Source organism: Jaculus jaculus, chromosome 8 (assembly GCF_020740685.1).
Source record: "Jaculus jaculus isolate mJacJac1 chromosome 8, mJacJac1.mat.Y.cur, whole genome shotgun sequence".
Classification (NCBI taxonomy): Eukaryota; Metazoa; Chordata; class Mammalia; order Rodentia; family Dipodidae; genus Jaculus; species Jaculus jaculus.
Genome location: NC_059109.1, coordinates 60384632 through 60401907, shown reverse-complemented (window position 1 = coordinate 60401907; position 17276 = coordinate 60384632). Strand labels below are relative to the sequence as shown.

At 43.1% G+C, this 17276-nt stretch overlaps 1 protein-coding gene across 1 annotated transcript in view; it reads right to left on the bottom strand.

Moving 5' to 3' along the window:
- Positions 1-17276, bottom strand: part of Aven (apoptosis and caspase activation inhibitor) — a 213414-nt gene that overhangs the window by 145359 nt on the left and 50779 nt on the right. Inside the window, exon 2 of the mRNA XM_045155999.1 lies at positions 15343-15520. Coding sequence (XP_045011934.1) covers positions 15343-15520 — 178 coding nt within the window. The remainder of the gene's footprint in view (positions 1-15342; positions 15521-17276) is intronic.

Sequence of the window (17276 nt, the reverse complement as noted above, 5' to 3'; positions counted from 1 at the left end):
GCTAATGAAGTAGGTTTTGGTACAGCTTTTCCATACATCTTTAGTTTTGGGTGACCCTGCCTCCCTTATCCTCTCCTCTCCCTCATCCCCTCTTAAATCTAGTATGTCCACACCTAGTATGTATGCGTCCAAGAACACAATCTTAGGACAATTCAGTCACCCCTGTTAAGGCAATCAAGTTTAAATTAGAAAGCACTACTTAACAGTCACTATTCCTATTTAAAACTATCAAGGCAGGCTGGAGCAATGGCTTAGCAGTTAAGGTGCTTGCCTACAAAACCTAAAGGCCCAGGTTCAATTCCCCAGTACCCATGTAACCCAGATTCACAAGGTAGCACATGTGTCTGGAGTTTGATTGCAGTGGCTAGAGACCCTGGTGTGCACATTCTCTCTCTCTCTTCCCCCCCCCCTTGCTCTTTCTCTCCCCTCCAAATAAATAAATAAATAAAATATTTTTTAGAAAAACTATAAAGGGCCTGGAGGGATAGCTTAGGGGTTAAGGCACTTGCCTCCAAAGCCAAAGGACCCAGGTTCAATTCCCCCAGGACCCATCTTAGCCAGATGCACAGGAGGCGCATGAGTCTGGAGTTCATTTGCAGTGACTGAAGGCCCTGGCATGCCCATTCTCATATTCATTCATATCCTTCCTCCCTCCCTCCTCCCCCTCTCTGCAAATAAACAAATATTAATAATTAATTTTAGAAAACTATAAAGGCACTGGTCCAGGAAAACGTAGAGATCTGAGTAAAGGCAAACCTGACTCTCTAGGCACAGACCTAACACAGACTGGCCTTTCTGAACAAAGACCTTCATATGTTTGTCAGAACTTCCTTAGCCCCCTTGGACACATCATGGCATTAAACTATGGCCAGTCACACTCACAAGGGGACTCTGGAGAATTTTTTTTAATGAAAACAAGTAAATTTTAGGGGCTAGAGAGATGGCTTGGCAGTTAAGGCATTTGCTTGCAAAGCCTAAGGACCCATGTTTGATTCCCCAGAACCCATGTAAGCCAGATGCACATGGTGGCGCATGTTTCTGGAGTTCGTTTGCAGTGGCTAGAGGCCCTGGCATGCCCATTCTCTCTCCCTCCCTTTCTCTCTGTCTTTCTGTCTATCATAAGTAACTAAATGAATAAAAAAGAAGCCAGGCATGGTGGCGCATGCCTTTAATCCCAGCACTTGGGAGGCAGAGGTAGGAGAATCCCCATGAGCTCGAGGCCACCCTGAGACTACAGAGTGAATTCCAGGTCAGCCTGGGCTAGAGTGAGATCCTACCTCGAAAAACCAAAAAAGGAAGGAAGGAAGGAAGGAAGGAAGGAGGGAGGGAGGGAGGGAGGGAGGGAAGGAAGGAGGGAAGGAAGGAGGGAAGGAAGGAGGGAAGGAAGGAGGGAAGGAAGGAGGGAAGGAAGGAGGGAAGGAAGGAGGGAAGGAAGGAGGGAAGGAAGGAAGGAAGGAAGGAAGGAGGGAAGGAAGGAAGGAAGGAAGGAGGGAAGGAAGGAAGGAAGGAAGGAAGGAAGGAAGGAAGGAAGGAAGGAGGGAAGGAAGGAAGGAAGGAAGGAGGGAAGGAGGGAGGGAAGGAGGGAAGGAGGGAGGGAAGGAGGGAAGGAGGGAGGGAAGGAGGGAAGGAGGGAGGGAAGGAGGGAAGGAGGGAGGGAAGGAGGGAAGGAGGGAGGGAAGGAGGGAAGGAGGGAGGGTAGGAAGGAAGGAAGGAAGGAAGGAAGGAAGGAAGGAAGGAGGGAGGGAGGGAGGGAGGGAGGGAGGGAGGGAGGGAGGGAGGGAGGGAGGGAAGGAAGGAAGGAAGGAAGGAGGGAAGGAAGGAAGGAGGGAAGGAGGGAGGGAAGGAGGGAAGGAGGGAGGGAAGGAGGGAAGGAGGGAAGGAGGGAGGGAAGGAGGGAAGGAGGGAGGGAAGGAGGGAAGGAGGGAGGGAAGGAGGGAAGGAGGGAGGGAAGGAGGGAAGGAGGGAGGGAAGGAGGGAAGGAGGGAGGGAAGGAGGGAGGGAGGGAAGGAGGGAGGGAGGGAGGGAAGGAGGGAAGGAGGGAAGGAGGGAAGGAGAGAGGGAGGGAGGGAGGGAGGGAGGGAGGGAGGGAGGGAAGGAAGGAGGGAAGGAGGGAAGGAGGGAAGGAGGGAAGGAGGGAAGGAGGGAAGGAGGGAAGGAGGGAAGGAGGGAAGGAGGGAAGGAAGGAAGGAGGGAAGGAAGGAAGGAAGGAAGGAAGGAAGGAAGGAAGGAAGGAAGGAAGGAAGGAAGGAAGGAAGGGAGGAAGGAAGGAGGAAAATTTAAACATGGGAATAACAATTAAATAAATTGTCCCTAACAGGTCTGAGAAAAATGGACATTGCCCTGGTTTTCCCTTTTCCTATGGTTCCTACACCTAAAAAATATTACATGGGAATAAAGCACATACTGAGCCCCAACCCACCAAGAACAATCATGTAAAAGAAAAAATGGATACAGGAAAGAGATGCGTGGTCAACAGAGTAAGTCATATGAATAGCAGAAAAAAGGTCAAAAACATACAGATAATAGATATGAGCTATTGAATCATACGGAACTGCAAGCATTTACTTTTTTCAACCCATGTGGACCTGTTTAGGATGGTTTATGTATTTCAAAATACACTGAATTTTAACTCTGAAAAAGATATACAGGAGCTTCAGTGACACAATAAATTAGCATCAGTACTTGTATGAAAAATATATACAGGATCTGTAGTCATGAACAAAAGCCAACCTGTAATCTGAGCATTCAAAAGGCTGAGGCAGAAACACTGTTATGCGTTCAAGGCTAGCCTAGACTATATAGTGAATTCTTGACCAGTATGGGCTACAGAGTTCAATCAACTCTGTCTCAGAAAACAAAACAAAATATGTGTGTGTGCGCACACATGCTTATAGCTTACCCCAAAGTAAAATTTCAAGTTCAAATGGCTGTCATATCTCTGGGTTAGAGGCTGTACTGCCTGGGAACCCACAGGAAACATGCTTCCTTGAGCAGTCCACCCTCCACAAACATCTTTGTGGTTCTAGGCTAAATAGCAACCTACATAAGCTTCAGTTTTCCCAACTAAAAAGTGAAATTAGAGATGGAGAACTGGCTCAGCAGCTACAAAACACTTGCTTGCAAAGACTGACAGCCGGGGTTCAATTCCTAGTACTACATAAAGCCAGTGGAGTGTGTGAGGGGGTGTCAGGTAGCTCTTTTAGGCAGTTAGGGTGACCCCTGAAAGCTAAAAGAATCTGACTTCTAATCTCTTGACTGGTTCACTAGACATGTTTTTCCACAAATAACCTGGGCCCCTCCTGGGAGGAAGGACTCTCCTAGGATTTAAATCTAGCCCCAACATTGTGGTTGGTCAAAGAACAGCCCCCAGAATTTGGTGTCATGACTAGCCTCTTCCTAAGATAGCCCCTAACCAAACTAATCAGTTGTCCCTCAGGTGAGCTAAGCTGAAAGGTATAGCCCACCACCATAAGGTTATAAATATGTTTGTGAGGGGAGGACAGTTTTCTGAGCTGCCTGACCACTTGAGAACTTCCAGCTGCCAGTGAATTTCCCCTTAGCTCAGCCCGGTGAGCTGGGCCTGGGCCAAGCCTAGGGCACAGCCCCCCTAGCCCTTACTCTCCTCATGGGTTCTTTACCGCCTCTAGCTTCCCACATGGCAGGAGCTCTTTGAAATTTCCTTTTTTTCTCTCCATTGTTTTCTCAGGCCCTCCACATAGGATCTCTAGACACGTTCTAACTTTTCTGGGCTCTGTACTTCCCACAATAAATAAAATAATAATCAACCTTCACAGTCGAATTTTATTCAATTCTTTGATTAAAATTAGAAACAAACTTAGGATTTAGGGTTCAAGGGCTTTCCTAAACTCTGTTACATGTGCTTACAGTGGCAAGAAACTCTGGTGTGCCCATTCTCATTCATTCATTCTCATTCTCTCCTTAGAAATAATTTTAGAAATATTTTATATATTCTAAATTTTAAAAAGGTGAAATAATATTCAAGATTTCTCTTTGCAATGGGCATTCTGTGACTCCTTGAAGAATGAGGGGGAAACACCAGTGGTTCATAACACAGACTGTTGACAACAAAAAGCAGTGTGATGCTCTCAGGAATCTTTAAAGACACATACAGAGAGCAGGGGCCTCCAATGGTCAAGAGACAGGAGGTGGAAGGCTGGGGCTGTAGCTCAGTTGGAAGGGTGATGGCCTAGACTACATGACGCCCTGCGTGAGATCCCCAGCACCACATTAATGGTTTGCACCTGCAATCCCAGCACTGCAGGAGTGAAGGCAAAAGGATCAGAAGTTCTAAGTCATCCTTGGTACCTAACAAATTGGAATTCAGCCTAGGATCCATGGATGAGACCTTGTCAAAAAAGGGAGGAAGAGCCAGGCATGGTGGTGCACGTCTTTGATCCTAGCACTTGGGAGGCAGAGGTAGGAGGATCACCATGAATTTGAGGCCACCATCAGATGACATAGTGAATTCCAGGTCAGCCTGAGCTAGAGTGAGACCCTACCTCAAAAAGCCAAAAATAAAGGTAGGGAGAAAAATAAGAGCAAGAGAAAGAAGAAAATTACAAGACTGGGGCTGGAGAGATGGTCTAGTGGTTAAGGAACTTGCTTGCAAAGCCAAAGGACCCAGGTTTAATTCCTCAGGACCAATGTAAGACAGATGCACATGGCGCACGCATCTGGAGTTCGTTTGCAGTGGCTGGATGCCCTGGCGTGCCCATTCTCTTTCTCTCTCTCCTCTCTCTCTCTGTCTCAAATAAATAATTAAATTTTTTAAAAGGAAAAGAAAATTACAAAACTGTAAAATCAGCCTGATTTCAAAATGTAAGGGAAAAAAAGAGTTCTCAAATACAAATATTTAAATACTGCCTACCTGAAAATGTGTCAACAAAAGGACTCAACAATCTAGAGTTCTGCAAATAAATATTGTATCATCCCAACAGGGTTGGGTTAGTAGGAACCGTGCTGTGGCTTCTTAAGGTCCCACTGAGTCTGAGTGAGCCTGTATGAGCACCACTTTCTCCAAAATGCCTCAAACCTTTGAGTTTCTCTCAAAATGATGGGGGGGGGGGGGGGAGTTGCATTACTAAGGTGAAATTATAGTAAGAATAATGGTGCTTTATGAATTTCCCTAAAAAAGATAAAGGAAGTGAATTTCACTTAACTTTTGGCACACACAGCTGACAACACATCATTATCTTCTTGCCTGAGTTAATAATTACCAGCAGTCCAAGCTCCTGATGCCTCTGTGGTAAGTCAGAAAGCTGAAATAAGTCCATATTTTATTTCCTAGACATTCCAGTAATAAATGCTTTCACTGTCATGACTAAAGTCAAATGAAGCAACATCATTTTCTAAAGTTGCCAAGAGCTTTTCTTTCTTAGCAGATACTAAAAAGGAGGGGAAACCCAAAATAATGAAATGACTCGTTCTCTAATGCTAAGGAGAGTAACAGGCAGGTGGAGAGGGATGGGGAAAGTTGATCAATAGATACTGACGTAAAGTGAGGTAGGAGCAATAAATTATTGCCATTTCTTGTTATTATTATATTACAATGCTATTGCATCACAGGATGACCTCTGATAACAATAAGGAGGTATTATATATTTCAAAGAACTGTTACAAAGGATTTAGAAAGTTTTCAGCATTAAAAAATGATAAATGGTCAGGCGTGGTGGCACACACCTTTAATCCGAGCACTCAGGAGGCAGAGGTAGAAGGATCACAGTGAGTTCGAGGCCACCCTGAGATTACATAGTGAATTCCAGGTCAGCCTGGGCCAGAGTGAGACCCTACCTCTAAAAACAAACAAACAAAAAAAAAAAAGATAAATGAAGCTGGATAAGGTGGCACACTCCTTTAATCCCAGCACTCAGGAAGCTGAGGTAGGAGTATCACTGTGAGATCGAGGCCAGCCTAAGACTACAAAGTGAATTCCAGGTCAGCCTGAGCTAGAGTGAGACCCTACCTCAAAAAGAAAAAAAGAGAGAAGAGAAGAGAAAAGGAAAAAGAAAAATAAATGATACGTGTTTGAAGAGATAAATATACTTAATGCGATTTATACATTATGTAGTACATACATATATAAAACATTATGGGCTAACCTATAATTTGAATGATTTTTACCATTTTATGTATCAGTGAAAAGGATAAAATGAAAAATAGAATCCTTGAAGTTCCATGAAAGTAAGATACATAAGAACAGACATTAGACAGCAACAGCATAACAGAAAGAAAGGACAGTGATCAGTTTTGGAACCAGACTGGAAGGGATGCATATCAAGGTTCTGTCACAGACTAACCATGTGACAAAACTTCCTTGAGCTTAATGTGCTCATCTGTAAAATGTTCTAATCTAACCTGCAGAATTATTCTGAATTTAAAGAAAATATATAAAAAGTACTGAGTGCCCAGCTAGGTAACCTATAAGTAAGAAATATCCTAATATGCAAATGCTTACATCTGTACCTCTTCCTCCTCCTCTGGCCTAAATTCAGGTCATTAGTGGTCAAGATAGTTCAGAGGGTGGCCCCCATACATTAGCACAATGTTGTCTTTTCAATGCTATAATTCCAGTAGCAATTATCCCAACTTTCAAAGAGGTTGAGATGACTGGTGGATCATGGGTAAATGTCACTCACCCCTTAACTCCTACTGGATAACTTTAAAAAAAAAAAAAAAAAGTGAACTCAGTTGCATGGATGCCATGGCTATGTACTTAAGAAGTACAACATCACAGCAGTCTTTTATGAGCAATAAATTATAGCTAATCTATCTCTCTCTCAAAGAGACACTTGACCTTCATCAAACTAAACTAGGTGATGCTCTTGGTTATCTCATTGCCTACCACCCTGAACTATATTTGTTGGTTTCCCCATCTGTATTACAGCACAGGTGATCTTTACCTAAAACTACGCATGGTCTGAGATTTTGCTTTATTTGTAAGCTAGCAAGTTCACATGTCATTGTTTTAGGGAGGCCAGCAGAAGATGATTCACAAGGGATTGTGTTATGCATGGTAAAAGCTGCAGTCAGACTTCATGTTCATTCTCACTGTTTCCTCATTCCTCCCAACCCCGACCCAGGTAGGTAACTGAAACTGTCCCCACAGGTGCCTGCATGTGCACAGCATTATGTTCTAGAAAAAGAAATGCTGAGCTTAGGGTCTCACTGCTCCTAAAGTTAATGGAACAAGCCTGATTTTTGCCTAGAGGGGCATACCCCCCCCCCCATACTTGCTTGTAGAAAGAAACACAGGATAAGAGCAGTCAGTGCCTGGCATGCTCGGATATCCAGTAAGAACCTGCAGGAATGCTCAGGGGCCACAGCAGATCAGCAATCCCGAGTGATTTCAAAGTTAGAGAATGTGCTGTAGGCATGTCTGTACCCTCACCCCTGTCAGGATTTGTGATACATCTGGGTCCTTTAGTGCTAGCTAAATGACTATAAGCCAGACATCTTAAGTATGAAGCCCAAGACTAGTGCTCTTCATCTCGCAGCTATGAACACAATCAATCTCTTCAAGCTTCAGGAAGCTGGGTGCTGACACATAAGGCTCCCAGAGTTCCTCACCATGGAGAGAAAGAAAGTCAGCATTTGCAATGTGATCAAAATCAACCTAGATGTCCATCAACAGATGAATAAATATTGAAAAGGTGGTACATATACAATGGGATATTTATTTGGCCATAAAGAAAAATAAAATTTGTAGGAAAATGACTAGATAATTAAGGTTACCCAAGCTTAGAAAGTCAAATGCCACATGTTCTCTCTTGTCTGTGAATATTAGCTTCCAATTGTTTTATATACATACATACATACATACATACATACATACATACATACATACATACATATATATATGTGTGTGTGTGTGTGTGTGTGTGTAAATAAATTTACATGGGAGTAACTGTGGATATAGACCAGAGGTCCAGGAGATGGAAAAAAGAGGTTTTAAGGGAGAGATGTGCAGAGAATAGTAAAACCCATGATATGAAAGTAGAAAGGAAAATACTGAGGAGAAAGGAATAAATACTAACTTTGAGCTGGACATGATAGTACATGCCTTTAATCCCAGAAGTTAAGTGTTAGGCCACCCTGAGGCTACATACTGAATTCCAGGTCAGCCTGGGCTAGAGCAGGACCCTACCATAAAAAACAAAACAAAACAAACTAAAAAAATTACTAACTTTGTAGCCACATATATTATGGTTGAAATCTGACTCTGTTTCCTAGGAAATGTGCCAATTTGGTATATAATATTTTTATTTCTAAGGTTCAGTTTAAGTTTTATTTTATATTTAATTGATAATAACTGCATCTATTTATCAGACATAGTTAAGGCACAATATGAGATTTTTTTTTTAATTTTTTGAAATTTATTTATTTGAGAGCGACAGACACAGAGAGAAAGACAGAGGGGGAGAGAGAGAATGGGCGCACCAGGGCTTCCAGCCTCTGCAAACAAACTCCAGACACGTGTGCCCCCGTGTGCATCTGGCTAACGTGGGACCTGGGGAACCGAGCTTCGAACCAGGGTCCTTAGGCTTCACAGGCAAGCGCTTAAGCACTAAGCCATCTCCCCAGCCCACAATGTGAGATTTTGATAAATGTACATAACACTAGGAAATTATAAAATCGGGCTAAATATCAACTCAAAAATGAATCACTTCTATGTGGTAAATACATTCAAAATCCTCTTTTTGTTATTTATTTTTTATTTTAGAGAGAGAGGGAAAGAGAAAGAGAGAATTGGTGCACCAGGGCCTCACTCTCCAAACACTTGTGCCACCTAGTGGGCACATGTGTCCTTGTGCTTGCCTCGCCTTTGTGCATCTGGCTGACGTGGGATCTGGAGAATTGAACATGGGTCCTTAGCCTTCACAGGCAAGTGTATTAACCACTAAGCCATCTCTCCAGCCCCTCTTTTTGTTATTTTTCTTGCATGTGTGTGTGAGAGTATGAGTGTAGGGACACATGTGGAGGTCAAAGGACTACTTTCGGGTCAGCCCTCACTTGTCTATCTCACGGGAGGCAGGCTCCTCACTCTAAATTCTCATGCTGCTTGATAGTACTGGATCTGCTAAAACACTTAGCACTCCTCTAGCCCTGACCCCTAGCATAAAGGCACAAATTTCCTAGTACTTTTCAAGGAAGGTTACTTTGCAAAGTAAAATGAAGGAAGCAAAATCAAGCAAAAGAAAACTTCAAGCTGAATAAGAGTAAAAGGAAAATGGAAGTGATGAGGAACTGAGCTGAACCTGCAGACTTAGACACTGGCTTAAACTGCTGGGTGGCTTGAGAATGAAGCCTACAGAAAAGATCCCTACATGCTTCTGTGAGGTCATGGGGAAATAAAGAGAGATTTCATAAGAAAAGTGAAAGAGAGAAGAACTCTATTTAAGGAAACAACTTAAGGAGCACTAAATAAAGACAAAAAAGTTCATTAGTGGTAAATGAGAAGCAAGAAACAAAGAAAAGATGTGGAAAATACCAAAAGTCCAAAAGGAAGACCTGAAAAACCTCATGCAGGAGCTGGGAAGATGGCTTAGCACACAAGGACTTGTGCATGCGTGAAGATCTGGATTCAGAGCCCCCCCACCTTCACAAAGCCAATGGGATAGCCGCCTTCTGTAGTCCCAGTGTTGCTCAGCAAGATAGGAGGAAGAGAAAGAAAAATCCCCAGAAAATCATGAACCAGCTAGCCTGGCATACCCTGCCTCAAACAAGGTGGAAAGGTGAGGACTGATGCCTGAGGTCGTTCTCTGTCCCCCACATGCACACTGTGACACTCACACTCACATACATGCATACACACACACACACACAATTTAAAAACTCATCTCTGTGAATCCACAAGAATCTCTAAGCAAATAGGAACCAAAAGGTCACAGACTTAAAAATGGAAATAAAAATGCCCAGGCCGAGTCTGCCAAATACAGTTTCAGGGCAAAAAAATTAAAGTCGATAGTGACGATGAAAATTATGCAACCAGACCTCCATCAAAACCACAGGACATCCAAAGATATGTGGGAGACCTGAAATGGAGCAGACAAATTCCAGTCTTCAGCTAAGCTGTCTCTTCTCAAGTTCTAAGAAGGAAAACAAATTTGACCCAGTTAATTATTTTATTGTAAGAAAGAAAATTTTGTTATTGAACTTTTATATGCATTTTTCTTTATTTTATTTATTTGAGAAAGAGAAAGAGTCAGAGAGAGAGAATGGGCACACCAGGGCCTCCAGCCACTGCAAACAAACTCCTTGATACATGCGCTCCCTTGTGCATCTGGCTTACTTGGGTCCTGGAGAATCAAACCAGGATCCTTTGGCTTTGCAAGCAAAGGCCTTAACCACTAAGCCATCTCTCCAGCACATTTTTCTTAAATTAAATGTGCTCATCAAGTCACTGTTGAGTGTTCAGCACTAAATGAGACATCGCTATCATGCCCTCAAAGGTCAGAGACACTGTAGACAAGGGGCAGAAAGAATGGAAGAGAACAAAGATGGAAAGAAGTGCTTTGAAACACTGTCTTCCAGATATGAAGTGCTGTTAGCACTTGTGATTTAAGGTGACAGTCCTCACCTGCACAAGACCTGCACATACGAGGCCCATCAACATATGGATGGTGGAGGAGGGCAAAAGGAAGAAAAGGCATCAAAGTAGAAGGAGGACTAGTTGGAATGAAGTTCAATGAAAGGGTGACAAGATGGAGGGAAAGACAGGGGAGAGGGGACAAAAAGAAGGCAATGGAAGAGGATTGTAAATATATATATAATGTGCATGTATGAAAATAAAAAAATTAAATATATAATCCTGTTATTTCAGATGGTATTTAATAGCAAGGGGAAGGTTCCCTCACTAAAATGCCTTTGCAAGATGAAACTATCTTAGGATTAACTATATGCTATGTAAAAGGGGGGAAATGAACTGAACCAATAAAAGCAAATAAACCTGCCCCAGTATTTCACAGGAGAAATGGCTTCAGCTTATGATACTGGATACCAGTATGATATTTCAGTCTAAATTGCTGACACAGGAATACAGAGGAAAATCAAATACTACTGCAACTAACACTCCCCTCAAAGTAACTTTTCAGAAAGCTGCACTGAGGTGGCTAGTAAATGAAGAGCTTAAGGTCTTAAATAAAAACCCACATGCCAACCCTATGACCACTCTAGTAGTTACCACATTTTTACTTTTCTGAAAAGCAAACAGCACTTCTAGACTTGTACATGAAGGTTTTCCTTTCATCTCCATCTCCAGTCCTGCTCTGATGCATTCTGTTCACACTGTTAAGCATGTATCTACATCTGGTTATCAGTTTCATCATGAAGGAATACAATGGACTCAGTGGTTTGCTACTGATGGGAGGAAAGGGTGTGAGTAGAAGAAACTGCTTAAAGATATACTGTTTATGCCTGAAAGTGTGTGAGAGCAGGGCACCACACTCCTGAGACACATACGATAATTACAAGAACACCATTCAGAAATAAATCTGAAGGCCTGGTAGTGTTTTAGAATCTTACAGAAAGAGCAGACAGCTGCAGACTCCAGTCCCTATAGGAAGAGTATGAATGAGGATACTGGCCAAATCCCATGTCCTCCACAAGTGGAGACGCAGGTGCCATTGGCTAGAAAGAAAGGAACACAAATTGAGGAGCTCGAGAAAGGAATGCCTTTTAAAAAGAAATCTGTAAAATGTAAAACTCAGTAATAGACATGAACAGTTTAAAGAATTACTCAACAAAAGTAACCATCACCAGGTGGTTAAAAGCACTTACGACTTAGGTGTAAGGACCTAAGGCTACCTAAGTTCAACTCCCCAGAACCCATGAGAAAGATAGTCATGGCCATGCGTGTCTATAAGCACAGTCTGCAGGATGTAGGGGAGAGCAACTGGAGAATGAGTGGGCCTCATCAACCAAAACCAGTGGCTTTAGGTTGAGGGAGAGACCTCATCTCAAGGAAGTATGTAGATGAGCGATAGAGAAGGGCCCCCAAAATTCTCCTCTGGCCATTGTGTATGTGCATGCACACACACATATACACCATACAAGACATCACACTACAAAAGCTCAAAACATGCACGCATGCACACATACGCACACACCAAAAAAAAAAAAAAAAAAAAAAGAGGCAAAGCAAAGCAAGAGAATACTATAAACATCGCAGAAGTAACCACTGCCCACACACCTGCTGTTTGCCCTCCCCAATCAGGACCCTTCTTCTTTCCCATAAATAACAGGTTGGTTTTTTTTCCTGTGTTTGAACTTTTGAGACATGGTCTCACTTTGTAGAATAGGCTGGCCTTGTACTGGCAATCCTGCTACCACAGCCTCCCAAGTACTAGGATAACAGAAGGGCTCTACCATACCTGGCCCTTGTATTTAAACTTTTGATAAATTGAATCATACTGAGGTATTCTCTGGTCATGTAACATTTCTTTTACTCCACATATCTGAGAGACATAGCCACATCTTTATACATTTTTTTTATTTTTTTTATTTATCCATTTATTTATTTGAAAGAGAAAGAAGAACAGAGAGAGAGAGAGAGAGAGAATGGGCACATCAGGGTTTCCAGCCACTGCAAACAAACTCCAGACAGGTGCACCCCCTTGTGCATCTGGCTTACTTGGGTCCTGGAGAACTGAACCTGGGTTCTTTGGCTTTGCAGGCAAACACCTTAACCGCTAAGCTATCCCTCCTGCCCTGTACATTATTTTTATTATTGATAGATATGTGAATTGCAATCGTGTTCGTGTGCTAGAATTCCTCTAGACATCCACCAAGGTAGACATGCTGGATCCTCAACTTTACTGGGAAATGACAAACTGCCTTCAAGCCATGTTTCCCCATTCACTCTGCTGCTATGCTGGCCAGCCACAGCCACTGCTTGCCTGGAGTCTCGCAGCCTCCAAGGTGGTCTGCCTTCAGCTCATTCCAGCATAGCAAGGAGATCCTCTCACATGAGCTGACTTGATCCCCTTGAACCTCCTGTGCCTCCCATCTCACTTGGTATAAAGCCCACTGCCCACAAGTCTCTGTGAGACCCAGCCTCATGTTCTGACCTCTCGGCCAACTTGCTCACTTTGCCCCTGCCAGTCTAGCCTGCCATCATCACCTACTCTCCTCCCTCAAAGCCTCTGAACTTGCTTCCTTTGCCTAGGCAGTCTTCCCATAAATAGCTGTATGCCTTCTCCCTCACCTTACTCGGGGTTTAGTCAAAAGCTTATCTTCTCCATAAGAACTTCTCTATCTGGCCACTCTAGAAAACTACAAGAGTACCTCCTCACCGTGTATGTCTCCCCATGAAATTATCCTTATTCAATGATTCAATGTTTTATATACTTTTCCTTGTCTCTACCCTCTAGAAATCAAATCCATTAGGTAGATGTGGTAAACCTGTTCTTCTCACTGCCATATCCCCAGCCTCAAAGACTGACTGGAAATAGTATACACTGAAATATTCACTGAAATAGCCACAACTAGATATCACTCAATCCAGTGGTCACAATTGAAAAGCCTACATATTACATATATAACAGCTCTACATATTAGCAGGAATGGAACACTAGGAACTCATCACGACTTTGGAGAACAATTTGGCAGTAGCTAAAAACATGTATGACCTGTACACCTAATAAACTAATAGTATTTTATGGGTCATGCATTCACCTGTACAAGTACAGGCTATGTTCTAATAATCAGAATCATTCTAAGGAGTTAGGACTATGTATCTAGATGGTATTCATAATATTTGATGATGAAGAGCCAGGCATGGTGGTGCACGCCTTTAATCCCAGCACTCAGGAGGCAGAGGTAGGAGGATTGCAGCTAAGGCTGCAAAGCCAAAGGACCCAGGTTCGATTCTCCAAGACCCACATTAGCCAGATACACAAGGGGGTGCATGAGTCTGGAGTTCGTCCCCAGTGGCTGGAGGCCCTGGCGCCCATTCTCTTGTCTCTCTCTGTCTCTCCCTCTGTCTCCCTCTTTCTCTGTCAAATAAATAAATAAATATAAAATTTTTAAAAACAATAATAAAAAAGGAAAATAAATAAATAAACCAACACAGCCATACTGCAGCATGTATGAAAAAAGCACGGCACTCTGCTCAGGACGAAGCCACAGTGAGAAGCTGGTTGGTCAATGGCAGAGTGGAGAAGAAATGTAAGCAACAAAATGCCACAACTGTAATTTCCCAAGAAGCAAATCACAGAAAAGCTATTTGAGAAGAAATCAATAATTAAAATCAGACATGAAAAATCCACATAAGACTCAAACCATGTGCCAGGTTTTTAATTGTATAAAGAAACGAAATGTTAATTAACCAAAATCATAGCCAATAGACATGACTGCTGGGTCTGAATGGAACTTTTAATTGAATTCAGACCTTTATGCAGCATCTCCTACTGCCAGACTCTTCAAACAACTGAGAGCACAGATACTGCACAAGCGAATTTCGCTGCATTACTTCAAGACCTTTTAGCCAAAGAGCTGGTAATAACTGAAACTGGACAGCCACATTTTACCTCCATTTCCTTTCTTCCACCTTGAATAAAAAGTGCTCATTAAACCATACATAGTTGGCCAAAATGTATGTAGCAAAAGGGATGTTCTCACTTGAGTGACAAAATAATGAAGGGTATCAGTTGTTGAGAAGTCAGAGTTGAATGCCATTTGCAACTCTACATGGAAAGCGGCCTTTACTATGTGCATCATGTATCAATGACACCAGACCAAATCTAGTGCTTCTGACTCACAATTCAATATTCTCCCACTTATTTCCCACTCAGAATGCTCATCAATTTATTTGGCAGAGAATGGACCACAATGTGGTTCTTAGTCTTAATGTAGACATTCAAAACTAAAAAAGAAAGGTAGCACTCAAGGTAAAGGAAATGGCTGTGGGCAAAGTGCTTGCCACACAAGCATGACAACCTCAGTCCAGTTCTCCAGAACCCACGTCAAATGCTGAGTGGACATGGTGGCCCATCTGTAATCCCAGCATTTGGTGGGTGAAGACAGGAGATCCCTGGGGCAAAGCTGGCTAGCTAACCTAGCCAAGTTAATGAGCTCTGGGTTCAAGTGAGACAATGTCTCAATAAATACAGTGGACAGCACCAGAGGAAGACACCTGATATCAACCTCTGGCTTCCTTCCACACACCTGTGTCCACACATACACACCACATAGAAAGAAGGAAGGAAGGAAGAGCAGGGGGGGGGGGAGAAAAGTGCAATTTCACAATTACATAAAACAAACAGAATTATTTGTGCTCAAAACTTTCCCAGCACTGATCAGTACATATGCAACTAGAAGTCATACCTGCAGAGCTCAGGAGGACACTGAAGTCTGTCCCCCGCTGGGATTCTCCACTTTCACCATTGACCTCTTTTTCTGTTTCTTGATATCGATCCCAGTTAGAGACGATCTTTCTTTTAGAATAATTTCCCTGTTCATCATTCTCTTCTCCATATGTCTCTGAATCACTGCCATCTTCAACCTGCGGTCATTAGAGACAATCAATAAGCAGGCAGTGGGAGTTTGTCCTTAAATGCCCAAGCCGAGGCACAGGACACAGGTTTGACAATACACAGCAAATTTATAAACCAGACTGAGTTCCCTTTACATAGGAACATTTCTTTCAGGATAAGCTTTACAGTGAACATTGAAAAGGAAATCTGGTAAGTTCTTTCTAAATCTGTCCCTAAGTACCTATCTTAATAATTGTTTAAACTAGTTGAATAATCAAGGCTGTTAGGAGTGTTAAAAGACTTTAGGGGTCAGATATGGTTGTGCACGCCTTTAATCCCAGCACTTGGGAGGCAGAGATAAGATGATCACCATGAATTCAAAGTCATCCTGAGACTATAGTGAATTCCAGGTCAGCCTGGGCTAGAGCAAGAACCTACCTCAAAAAAGACTTTACATTGAGCTGGAGAGATGGCTCAGGGTTTAGGTGCTTGCCTACAAAACCTAACAACCAGAGTTAGAGTTAAGATTCCCCAGTACCCATATAAAGGCAGATACACAAAGTGGCACATGCATCTGGAGTCCGTTTACAATGGCTGGAGGTCCTGGCATGCCCATATTCATTCATTCATATTCTCCTCTGTCTCTCTCTCTCTCTCTCTGCTTGTATATAAATAAATAATTTTTTTAAAAAAAGGCAAAGATGGTGGTGCATGCCTCTAATTCCAGCACTAGGGAGGCAGAGGTAGGAGGATCTGGTATTGAGTTGCAGCAGCAAGAGGCCCTGGTATGTCCATATTCATTCAGTCTTTCTTCATTCCTTTCTTTCTTTCTTTCATATTCTCATATTCCCTCTCCCTCCCTCCCTCCCCCTCTCTCCCTCCTCCCCTCTCTGCTTGCAAATAAACCAAAAAAAACTAAAATAAGAAATAAAAAGTAGGTTCTGGATGTGGTGGTGCATGCCTTTAATCCCAGCACTTGGGAGGCAGAGGTAGGAGAATCACCATGAGTTCGAGGCCACCCTGAAACTATAAATTCTAGGTCAGCCTGGGCTACAGTGAAACCCTACCTTGAAAAACCAAAAGAAAGAAAGAGAGAGAGAGAGAGAGAGAGAGAAAGGAAAGAGGGAGGAAGGAAAGGAAGGGAGGGAGGGAGGGAGGGAGGGAGGGAGGGAGGGAGGGAAGGAGGGAGGGAGGGAGGGAGGGAGGGAAGGAGGGAGGGAGGGAGGGAGGGAGGGAGGGAGGAAGGAAGGAAGGAAGGAAGGAAGGAAGGAAGGAAGGAAGGAAGGAAGGAAGGAAGGAAGGAAGGAAGGAAGGGAGGGAGGGAGGGAAGAAAAAGTAGGACTGGAGAAATGGCTTAGTGGTCAAGGTGCTTGCCTACAAAGCCTAAGGACCCAGGCTGGATTCGCCAGTACCCATGTAAGCCAAACACACAAGGTGGCACATGAGTCTGGAGTTCATTTGCAGTGGTTGGAGGCCCTGGCCACCCTTTCATATTCTCTCTCTCTCTCTCTTCCTTTCTCAGTCTTTCTCAAATAAATAAATGAAATATTTAAAATATTTTTAAAAGAAAGAAAAAGTAGTGAAATGGGGGCTGGAGAGATGGCTCAGCAGTTAAGGCACTTGCCTGCAGAGCCTAACAACCTGGGTTCAATTTACCAGTACCCACATGGAGCCAAGTGCACAAAGTGGCACAAGCATCTAGAGTCTGTGGTGGCTGGAGGTCCTGATGTGCCCATTCTCTCTGTCTCTCTTCTATCTTTCCCTGCTTGCAAGTAAATAATTTTT